The 12,691-nt window shown below is 31.2% G+C and overlaps 1 protein-coding gene across 5 annotated transcripts in view; it reads right to left on the reverse strand.

The window, feature by feature from the left end:
• Positions 1–12,691, reverse strand: part of LOC143045973 (arf-GAP with dual PH domain-containing protein 1-like) — a 37,240-nt gene that overhangs the window by 8,054 nt on the left and 16,495 nt on the right. For 3 of the 5 annotated variants that reach the window (XM_076218867.1, XM_076218864.1, XM_076218863.1), the window contains 3 exons: positions 7,319–7,486; positions 6,569–6,652; positions 5,994–6,128 (listed from right to left, as the gene is read on the reverse strand). In XM_076218867.1, coding sequence (XP_076074982.1) covers positions 5,994–6,128; positions 6,569–6,652; positions 7,319–7,486 — 387 coding nt within the window. The remainder of the gene's footprint in view (positions 1–5,993; positions 6,129–6,568; positions 6,653–7,318; positions 7,487–12,691) is intronic. The other 2 variants (XM_076218868.1, XM_076218865.1) reach the window with 1 other exon arrangement.

The raw sequence follows: 12,691 nt of genomic DNA on the forward strand, positions 1-12,691 counted from the left end.
TGCAGATTCTTAATTTTTGGTCCCGTTTTCAAATTGGTCTACATTAAGGTCCAAAGGGTCCAAAATTAAACTTACTTTGATTTTAACAAAAAATGAATTCTTGGGGTTCTTTGATATGAAGAATCTAACCATGTATTTAGAATTGGGATATTGGACCATAATAGGTAAGTTTAAGTTCTTAGACCACATTCATTCTGTGTCAGAAAACTATGTTGTGTCAAGTATTCGCAATCCAAATTCAGAGTTGTATCAAGCTTTAATGTTGTGTCCATACTGTTCAGGATTCGAACTCTGCGGTCGTATAAAGCTGTGCTCTGTGGAGCATCTGGTTTAAGGTTCACAGGTGATGAACTTCATGGGATTGCAAAAGCCGGGCCAACCTGGCTTATGGAAAGGCAAGATATATATGGCCCTAACAAACGTAAGAAAATTCTTAATTTCTTATGGCACACATCCGTCTGAGATGTTATTCCACCAGCATGAATCACAAAATTGACCCGTAACATAATATTAACAAACCAATAATAGAATCATTTGGTCAAAGCATTTCTAAACTGAAACTGAAGTGTGATGGACGGGTGGATAAAGAGGGACAGGCAAATTGAACACATTTTAAGTTGATGGTGATTTAAAAAAAAATATAATAGGCAATGGGTGATAGCTAATATCGGAAGTCCAGTATAATGGAATCCTCTTAATATATACATGTAGATATTAACATATCATTAATAACTGCTTTGTTGTACTACTATCCCGCAAATGAAATTCATGATCTCCGAGATAGACAAATAGAATACATCTGCTAGGTTGGAATTGTGCTAATCCCGGTAAAATAATTATGCTATTACCGACAAAACTATCAAATCAGAATTATCAAGCAATATAATTTTATCAATAAGGAATCATTCCTTACTATGCGTCGTTCTACATATATCTCACAAGTTCTAGATTCCGATAACTTAATATCTTGTTGTGTGTGTGTTTGGGAGGGGGATTCAGCTGAAGCACACTTCTTATCCTTCTGAAATCCCCCTCCTCTCCTTTAAGATAGTAAACCGGTAAATAGAAGTATTATTTTTTAGGATTAATCTTCAAAAAAATTGTTTTGCTATTCTCAACGTTTTTTTTAACCTTTACATGAATTACGCCCTTATTTTCTGTATTTGTCTCTGTAACCTTTACAAAAGACTGCATTAATCCCGAGATTTGGAATGGAACCACTAAGCTGAGAATGTCTGCATCAATACAAGATTAATAACAGTAATAATTTGAATACAAATTCCACACATTCAATTAACTGCAACACTAGAAACAGCGCAGTACATACCATTCTTATTGTTCTTTGTAATTATCAATGTTTTCTAGTCCCAACAAGTTGTAAACATTCATGAATACAAGACTTAAGTGTCCCATGTGAAATAAAAAAAAGTAAATTTCCAATGTCCCACTCTTTATGCACACATTTGATCGATTCAAGGTACAAGGGCAAAAACTAAAACAAACACTTTCGTGCCGCAATTTTTTATTTTTTGGGGGCGGGGAGGAGTTGTAGTAGGTTTAACTCATGTTCGTCAGTACATTAATAGTTGTCACAAAGTTGGTGTATATTTTATAATTTTTGTTTACCTCAATCAAATCTTATGAAACATGTATACACAGAGATCAAGTTTGATTTTTTTTGGTGTCACTGTTAACTGTATAATTTGCCTTATATGGCCTGGTTAACTAAAGAAAAATCTACATACACTACTATATTTTTCTACTTTCATGTAGATTTTTTTTTTTATCTTTTCGGAATAATGGCATGTAACCGTCTCATTAACAATTATACCACATCTTCTTTTTTAAATTAACAGAAAAGAAAAAAAAAATCTATATGAAAGTCGAACAATATAGTAGTGTATGTATGACGAAAAGAGGGCTCCAGAAAGGTTCTCCTAAGATCAAATGGTAAATTTTGATAAATTTCATTAGTTAACCAGGCCATATAGCTTACATGTGATTATTCCGACAGCCCATTGGTCCGACAGTCCATTAGTCCGACAGCCCATTAGTCGGACAACCCATTAGTCCGAAAACCTATTGGTCCAACAGCACATTAGTCCAACAGCCAATTAGTCTGACAACCCATTAGTACAACAACCCAATAGTCCGACAATCCATTGTTCCGACAGCCCAATACTCCCACAATCCACACTTATCAAGTCAAGCATAAGGGTAACAGGATTAAAAAAATGTCTGTGTGTATTATTAGATATAAAAACATGTTTTTAAAGAAATAACTCCGTATATATAACATCAGGCTTAGGTAGTTCGAATACTTTCTGTATATTCAATTCGAAATCTGTATATAGAATAAAACAGAACAGAATATTTCATTTTTCCAAATTAAAGGGTCTATAAAGAGCATATAAACAACCAATGATGGTGCAAACTACTGATGATACCTCGCCCAAATATTTCGTTGTTGAGTTTTGAATTTGAAAAAGCATCACACAGTATAGCTGACTAATATAAACCCCGATACCAATTTTCAGAAATCTTTGTATTAAATTGTAGTTCTTCAGAAAAATATGACAATTTTTTTTAACTTGGCTGTTATGTGAAAAGTGTTCGTTAAACAGGAAGTGGTTGAGTGATGAATCGGAAAACTTATCACACGATATAGCCGACTTCAATAAACCTTTCAGAAATCCTTGTAATGTAGTTCATGAAAAAATTCAACGAAAATATTCATGGGACGGAGGGGTGAACTGGACGGTTGGAAGGACGGACAGACGGACAGAGGAAAAACAGTATACCACACTTTTTTGAAGCGGCGGTATAATGATTGGAACAACATAAAGACTTTACAACAATAATAATATGATATAATTATCTTTATAGCACCATAAGCCTCAGTCACAATCTGAGCCAAAACAAAATAGAAAAAAACCCAACCATATTTTTCAAATAACAGTCAGTATGAAGACATGTACTACATAATTCAAAAGAACTATTTTTTAACAATACAATCGTCAGCATCCTCCATAATAGTCAAGTTTTCTTGTGTTAACATCGAGATGTGCTAGAAATGTGCTGAAAGAGTTCCTCCCTCAAATTATTATGAAGTGAGCATTCGATTGAAAAATGACACTCATCCTCAACTCTAGCAGCTGTACATTACGATTTTTCAATTCTTAATGTAATGGGTGAGCATTGATTCTAAACTAACATATGCACTACCTTTCTTAAAATCTACGGAAACGTATTAGCGCCACACATTTTTAAAAATTTTTCTTCCAATGTTTGCGTTACAATGCAAACCTTTGCGAAATAATGCAAACCTTTGTTTTATCTTATTTCTTATTTAAGATTCAAAGGAAACAGTTGTTATTAATAGAGGAGGCTGTATATATATATTAAAATGTATCACTATTGTAGTCATTGCAAAGTAAAATCATTGAATAATTAGATCATATATCATTGACTTCAATAATGAGCAGAATAATATAAGAAAATGTGGTATGAATGCCAATAAGAAAACTCTTTATCTAATTCACTATTCCTAAAAGTAAACCATCATAGGCCAAAGTACGGTTTTCAACACGGAGCATTAGCTTACACTGCATGAACAACAAACTATAAAGGCCCCCCAGAAACGATATCCTTGTTACTACTAGTATATATATATATATATTACAAAGAAAATTGAGTAAATTGCGGTTATACGGAAAACCAAAACATCAACCCTGCTAATATAGCTGCTGTATAACCCAATATAAATATACTACCAAAGTAAGCTCTCGTTTGTGTAAAGTAGGTTGGCAAGAAATATATATAGAATGGAGATGTTTTATTAATAAAATTATGTTCTCTCTATTTAAATTACTATCCAAGCATCTTAAAAATACTTCATTATATTGAAATAAAAATTCAATGACTTTCTATCAAAGAATCTTGATCATATTCTGAGATTCCAAAAAAAAAATGTTTCCTTATTAAAAATTCATTTTAAAGCAGAAAGATAAATTTGTCCATTTGACTTGGAGTTTCACAATTGTATGACATTATTTTGGATCTTTCAATTTAAATATAAGTGAATATCGATAGGGGATTAATAAAGGAATCAAAAGAGTAAAAAAATATAGAGATCAATGTGCTTGATTTCGAGATATTAGCCATTGAAATTTTGGCTGGAAAATATTCTCTTGACTTTTCATAGCTATTTCATTGACAAGTTTACATTCTCTACATTCTCAAAACTATCAAAGAATAATTTGAATTTTATAAGACTTTTACAGATTGCTTAATATCATTATACATGTAAAAGATTTATAAAAAGATAAATGGGGGTCAATGCAATTTTTTTTTTGGTATTCAAATGAATAAAACCTGAGGTTTCCGAAAATCTGACAAAAAAAATCAAAAACCCTGACAAGCGAACTGCAATATACCTTTACAAACCTCTGAAGCTAAACCCAAGTTATAGATAATCGATCTTGTATATATAAAATTTCTGAAAAAAAAAATGATTCTATTTATAATCAGGCTCTCCGACCAAACATAATCTTTTCAAGAATCTACATGTATATCTTTAAAAAATAAACCTACCCCCCCCCCCCCCACTTTTCAAACCTTCCAACCATAATATTACATTACATATTACATTTGTTGAACCTTATGAAATAAACAGAATAGACTGTAAGTGAAGCAAAGCAGTCATATTCCAATTTGAAAATAAACACCCTCTATTTATTTATTTTTTTACATAAGTTTCTATTTATGCAATTTCAGAGTGAATGTTGCTATGGATTATATCTGTTTCCGTGGTAACAATTGAAGTCAACAACACTTGACGATTGTAATTTAAAGTTTGCATTAGCTTTTATGTATTTTTCTTATCGGTTATGAAAAATTCAGGACATTTAAGCTCTTAAACTGCAATATTCTGCAAAAGAAAACTCCGTTTCCAAGGAAAAAATCGGTTGCTATGGTGATAAAACTAAAACAAATCCCACACATTTTTCTATCAAATTTGGTAAAGTAGTATCCAAACTTCATAACTACAGTACTAACTATTCTGTACACATTTGCACTTTTCTGAAAAACACCAGAGAAAATGTGGTAATTCAGCAAAAATCCCAATTTCAGAAAAGTTGAAAATATGCATTTTTTCACAAAATTTTACAAACAAGTTACAAATTTGGTTGACATGCAATCTTCACCAAAATGAAGCTTAAACCAAGTTCTATCAATGTTACATATGAAAATTAATGAAAAATGCACCATTTGATTCATAATCAGGCTCTGAATTGTGGTGATTTAGCTGATTTTTGAAAGATTTTACCATGCTTAACAACCAAAAAATTGTGTGTCCGTTACCATGGCAACCACTCATATTTTCCCACTCAAAATTATTTTTTGAGCATTTTTCATTTATTGCTTCTACTAGACCAATTATAGAAAAAATCTGAAACCTTCATGTATCGCACGCTGCCTGGTTCTTACAAAGAGTTGTACTTAAATTTGCCATATCCAAAACCAATAACAACATATCCAAAACTTATTTATCAAATGGAAAATAACCTGCCAGTCAAATGATTTGCTATATCATTTCATCTAAAGCAAGAACAAAAACAGATGTCCTTCATGTGGTTGGAAAAAGCAAGAAACAGTTTTTTTTTGCATGAATAGAACATATTTTCATTTTAAGAATTAATGAATTTCAGTACTGAAAGAAAAGGTGTGATTTGTGCAGATTTCCTTCTGTTATAAAATGCTGCATTTCGATTGGAATGTATAAATTGTATTTTTTTCATAAATTAAATGGATTTCATTATTTCATTGTATCTTTGGCATTTGGTACTAGAAACTTTCTGTGGAGCTTTGTATTTGATTGTGGTACTGTTATACTGTACACAACGAAAAAACTAAAGGTCCAGTTGTTTCTGGCCAAGAGGCATGTAATGGTAAGGCTTCAATGAAAGTCAACCAGAGTTTTCATGACTTACCAAAGGGTCTTCAGAATACATTAGTTTTCTGTTATCTAATGTGAACCATCTCTTTTTAAAACCATCTTTCTTTTTTGGTCCCATTTTCTGTAACCATCCTTCTAACGTGAAATCAGTAGTCAAGCCTTCAGCTAACTTTTAATCAATTTATAAAATTAGACAAAATTGTAACAGTAGATGTTTTTTTTTTCATTGACATTTTTTTGTGTATGCAAAAATAGCTGCACTTTTGTTTTGCAAAAAATATTAAAAGTGTTTTTACTAACTGTCACAGACAAAACATTGACCTTTTGCAGCCTCTTCTTCTTTCAAACTGTTTTTTTTTTCACCAAATTTGGTATATATTCCTTTCAGAATTGTAACAAGATAAATAAAATGCTTCCTGTGGCACATCTAGATGCATGGTTAGAATCAGCATATAAAAAAAAAAAAAAAAAAAAAAATTTTTTCATTTAAATCATACAAAGTTTAATTTTGGACCTTGATATGGACCGAAGTAAAAACTGTGCACAAAATTAAAATTATAAATACATGCTTAGATTCAGCATATCAAAGAACGCCTCCTAAAATAATACCTCTATCTCATCTTGTTGTGGGTGAGCTATTCGTCGCCACTCAAACTTAGCAGCTCTGATAGCATAATACCAATCAACAATTTCCTGTAAGAGAAAACACAATAATGCTATATTAAGTCTGCTTTGCTCAGATCTGATTATGAGGATCATCCATAGCACATATTTTTTATTTTTCATTTACTGGTTATATTGAAAATCTTTATAAGATCAATAATTCAGACACTTCTTTTGCCCCCTCAAACCATACTTGCCATTTTTTTTTATATGAACTCATTATGAAGTAAAAATGTATTTTTTTTAGAAAAATTTTTGCAAATTTTTTTCATTTTGTTTCAAATATTGTTCCAAATTAGACATTGCTTTCATAATAATAGAACTAACAAAATCACAAAAAAGTAAAACATTTCAGGAGCAATAACTCATAAAATAGTTGGTTCAAGATAAAAGACACACTTTTAATTGATAGTTGTATATAACTTACCTTTTAGGGGCAATATTTCATTGGATTTATGAAAATGTGTTTAAAATATAAAACTTGCAAACTTGTTTATTAAAAAAAAATTTCCCATAATACACTATTTTCTAGTAGCTAAATTTTCTTTATATTAGCCAAAAACTGCAGTTTGACAGCTACGGTCAAATTTGAATGACATTGCCATTTCATTTTTAGTGACAGCAGCATGTTAATATCTTGAAGGTCAAATCTGTTAGTATCATTATTATTTCAAATCTATCTGTATATAAGAACACCTTGTTTTCTTTTGTCATCACCTTTGGATCATCAGCATACACAAACAAACTACGAGTCTGACCATTTACAAAATATGTGATCTGCAAGCCATTTGGATTTACACCAATTTTGTCTTTAGCAAACACAACATTAACACTGTCTAAATCTATCTCACTTTTTGGTGCTGTCTGGAGAAAGGAAAAAAAAGAAGATTAAAAAATGGATATTGTAATTGATCATATATTAGACAAGAGTTGATTTAAATTGAATACTGCTTACATTTGTGATAAAATTAATATATAAAAGAAGTATGGGTATATAAAACTATAAAGTGCTAACAAGATCAGACCGACAGATGGCTGGTATTTCTATGTCTCCGGCAAAACGTTGCTCTGGGACAACAACCAGCAAACAATCTTCAATAATAGACAGATGTATATATACTGCAGTTTCAATCATTCTTTGTTTAAAAAAAAATATCATTCCTTATGTAAAAAGAAAACTATCAAATATCTACAATTAACACCAAATATCCAAATACAATCAAAGTGATGGAAATCACTCATGGAAAGATTAGAAGAGTAGTTTGAATAATTTCATATTAGGGTATGGTGGGGAAAATGAACATAAACAAAGCACTATTGCTGAAAATTGCATTAACAGCAGGTCTTTAGAAGGAAACATGCTTTTCCAGTGTGAGGATAAAATGATCTCAAATTAAATAATATGGGTCTCTTAATTTGCACAATTTTATTTTTATATCTTATCCAAATAGTGTTGCCTGTATATGTTCTGAACATGTTTCAAAAAAACAAAAAATTGCAAATCAAAAATTCTTCTAGTAAATGTTACCAACCATCCTTGTAAGACATAAAATCTAGACCAACAGCTAAGAACTTTAAAGTGTCAACAAAAATAATCTAAAAATGTTGTTAAATTGGGGCATTTTGTAAGTTGAAACAGAGGTTATATGACATTGAAGTTTAAAAGTAGTAGAGTGCCTTTTGATCAATTAATTTTTAAAGTATTTTTCAACACAGGGCATTGAAAATTTACTTTTTTTTCGCAATGTGGATTCTTTCTTCATTGCATATATATATATATGCACTTCTAATAAAAATTCAAATGACTTAAGGTGGCACGGTAGTATTTCCTGGCCCATAAGGGATAATGATAGCCTTTTTAGAATTTTCACCACTTTCTAACACTGCAAAAAATTCTACATTTAGAAATGAATTTGAATATGTATCATGACCGTTTACTTTTTTTGTTATTTTTAAAAACCTAAGGCCACTAGTACTTTTAGGTCTTTTATGGTGCAGTGAATACAAAATTTAAAAAAATTCTCAAAAATTCATTTTCATCTGTATGTAAAATTATTTCATATTTTTCTACACCTGATTCATCCCTCAGTTTGGGAAAGTATGTTCAGTTGATACTGTATTTTTTGTCCAATCACACTGTTTAGATACATTAACCTAAGTAGGGTACACAAAAGAGCAACCTAAATTCTGGAATGCAAATACTACCGTGCCACCTTAACCAAGACATAACAAGCTTGAAACCAGTCATGACACCTATGATGCATAGACTTCTTACTTTGGAACATATTACAATAAATAATACTAGTCTGCACTTATTTCTTACAAAAAAAAATGAAACATTACATCCCTACCCCATCTGGCAGATTTTCACTTTTTTTTTCATCTTACCATTTTTACTTAAGGAGTGAACAAAACCCAAATATATGATGTTTCAAATCAACACAGAAGTCAAACATGGTGATTCAGGAGGAATTATTGGATTGCCAACTCTATTTATGGTTAATCTGACTGAAAGAAACAGTTTAAGCACCAAATCATGAAAAATGAGATTAAAGTCCATTCCACATTTTACAGCATGCCTTATACTACTTTAAACATTTCCAGATTATGAGGGCTATACAACAAGAGTCTTTAGATTGCACTTAACTATTATTCCAAAATCTTTTCACAATACATGTACTAGAATACATCTCTAAGTTGACTGTTTGTCTATTTCTCATGTATGCATTCAGTTAAATTATGTCCCCTTACATAATCAATTTGCCTTTATTGTGTTTTACACTGTCAGAAAATCTTAACAATTAATAGTATTTGCATGGAAAATGAATAAACCATTTAATCTTACTGATATAACATCATAAAAACATTCTTTGTCAAAAATAATGTCTAGTCAATGTAAAGAAACCCCTATTTCTATCTCTATTTCAGACCAATATGAGAGCTAAATGAATAAGTAAGGACCCCTAAACCACTTACTGGTTCCCCAAAAGCTGCTTCTGGTGTCATGTTACATCAGAACCACAAATTAAACCTGAAGAAAACTAGTATAGCTGTACTTGTGTTGAAAAAAAATAAGAAATTACGCAATTTATTTATTTTGGTAAAAATAGTAGGATGTACATGCAGCCAAGAATGTCGCTTCTCAAATTTCAGTGGTTGCACATGTGTCAGACACTGCGAAAGTTAAAGCGAGCATTTATAATTAAAAATGTATTGCAAGTTACATAAAAATAATGAAGTTCTACTTTCTAGGTAAATTTTTACATTATTACCCACAGATCAGGCAAAATTTGCTGAATCAGCAATTTTTACTCTCAGGGGTGGAATTTAAGGCTTGTTTTTATCATAGTTGCCCTTAATCAACTTTTTATTGATAAACTTACAAATTGCATAGGTAAAATAAATTCCTTTATTGATCTAGTGTTAAAATATATATCCCCCTTAAGGTGGCACGGTAGTATTTCCTGGCCCATAAGGGATAATGATAGCCTTTTTAGAATTTTCACCACTTTCTAACACTGCAAAAAATTCTACATTCACAGTTAACTGAAGTACTTTCATTTTACTATTCAGAAATGAATTTGAATATGTATCATGACCGTTTACTTTTTTTGCTATTTTTAAAAACCTAAGGCCACTAGTACTTTTAGGTCTTTTATGGTGCAGTGAATACAAAATTCTCAAAAATTCTCAAAAATTCATTTTTATCTGTATGTAAAATTATTTCATATTTTTCTACACCTGATTCATCCCTCAGTTTGGGAAAGTATGTTCAGTTGATACTGTATTTTTTGTCCAATCACACTGTTTAGATACATTAACCTAAGTAGGGTACACAAAAGAGCAACCTAAATTCTGGAATGCAAATACTACCGTGCCACCTAAAATAGACATGACAATGATTGATGGGAATAAACTAATAAACCATGGTTTGTTATAATTAAAAGGTTTTAAAATTTTAAAACTGTTTCAAGCCAATTCCTGATAAAAAAAAAAGTGACCTAACCTAAATTGTAGATTAATTACAGATGATTATTGGAAATTTATCAAGTAAATTATAGGCTTTACTTGAATACCTTATTTTATATATTGATATTTATATTCATATTTCATTTTTTTTTAAGATCTTGTTAATCCATTAATCATTTAATTTATCTTTCAGACATAATTTCAGAATCACTTTATGTAATGTAGATCGAAAGTAGTAGGCAATAAATAAATAAGTAATGTGGTCAATTTGATTGACAGTTTAGGAGGTGGGGCATTGTAATTAAAGGTCTACCTTGTCTCTGATTGTTTAGTGATAATGACAGTTATCAATCATACTAGTATTGTATCAATACCCAATTACCTAATCAAAATGTTTTAAAAAAAAAAAACCTGCACATCAACACACCTTAATGACATACATTCTTGAATGAACTGCTCCAATCATATACCCATTTTTTTCATTTTATATGTGTATTATGTGCACATACATGAAAACCAAAGGGAACTATATTTCAGTGTGAATACATTTAGTAACAGTAGCTGTCGTGTTGTTAGGGGTGCCTTAGTAAAGATTTAGAACAAGTTCTGATCTTTCCAAAAAACGTTAACATATGACATAAGACAACCACTAACTAGGGTCCTGAATTAAGGCAGGCATTTGAATAAAAGACTGGGTTTAACTTTTTTTAGCTCACCTGTCCCGAAGGGACAAGTGAGCTTATGCCATCACTTGGCGTCCGTCTGTCGTCGTCGTCTGTCGTCGTCGTCTGTCGTCGTAAACTATTTCAAGAATCTTCTCCTCTGAAACTACTGGGCCAAATACTTTCAAACTTTAACTGAATGTTCCTTAGGGTATCTAATTTATAAATTTATCCGAAGTTTTGATCTATCAACAAACATGGTCGCCATTGCTATAATTAGAACATAGGGGTCAAATGCAGTTTTTGGCTTATAACTCAAAAACCAAAGCATTTAGAGCAAATCTGACATGGGGTAATATTGTTTATCAGGTCAAGATCTATCTGCCCTGAAATTTTCAGATGAATCAGACAACCCGTTGTTGGGTTGCTGCCCCTGAATTGGTAATTTTAAGGAAATTTTGCTGTTTTTGGTTATTATCTTGAATATTATTATAGATAGAGATAAACTGTACACAGGAATAATGTTCAGCAAAGTAAGATTTACAAATAAGTCAACATGACGGAAATGGTCAGTTGACCCCTTTAGGAGTTATTGCCCTTTATAGTCAATTTTTAACCATTTTTCGTAAATCTTAGTAATCTTTTACAAAAATCTTCTCCTCTGAAACTACTGGGCCAAATACTTCCAAACTTTAACTGAATGTTCCTTAGGGTATCTAGTTTGTAAATTGTATCCGAAGTTATGATCTATCAACAAACATGGTCGCCATTGCTAAAAATAGAACATAGGGGTCAAATGCAGTTTTTGGCTTATAACTCAAAAACCAAAGCATTTAGAGCAAATCTGACGTTGGGTAATATTGTTTATCAGGTCAATTTCTATCTGCCCTGAAATTTTCAGATGAATCAGACAACCTGTTGTTGGGTTGCTGCCCCTGAATTGATAATTTTAAGGAAATTTTGCTGTTTTTGTTTATTATCTTGAATATAATTGTAGATAGAAATAAACTGTAAACAGCAATAATGTTCAGCAAAGTAAGATCTTCAATTAAGTCAATTTGACCAAAATTGTCAATTGACCCCTTAAGGAGTTATTGCCCTTTAAAGACTTTTTTCACAATTTGTTCATCATGTTGACTTACTTTAAAAAATCTTCTCCTTTGAAACTGCTGTATCAATTTCAGCCAAACTTAGGCTAAATGAGTTTCAGAGTATCTGGTATAAATTTTATATTTTATTTCCTTGTATGTCAAGAAACATAGCTCCTATGGCTAAAATAGAACATAGGAGAAAATGATTATTTTTTTTGGCTTTTGAAGAAAATAGGACGATCCAAAAAACATTTAAATAAATTGAAAAGCCAAAATAATCATTGATGAGAGATTTAACCAAAAGAATTAAGGTGAGCGATTCAGGCTCTTGAGAGCCTCTTGTTTCA

The sequence above is a fragment of the Mytilus galloprovincialis genome, chromosome 9 (assembly GCF_965363235.1).
Source record: "Mytilus galloprovincialis chromosome 9, xbMytGall1.hap1.1, whole genome shotgun sequence".
Classification (NCBI taxonomy): Eukaryota; Metazoa; Mollusca; class Bivalvia; order Mytilida; family Mytilidae; genus Mytilus; species Mytilus galloprovincialis.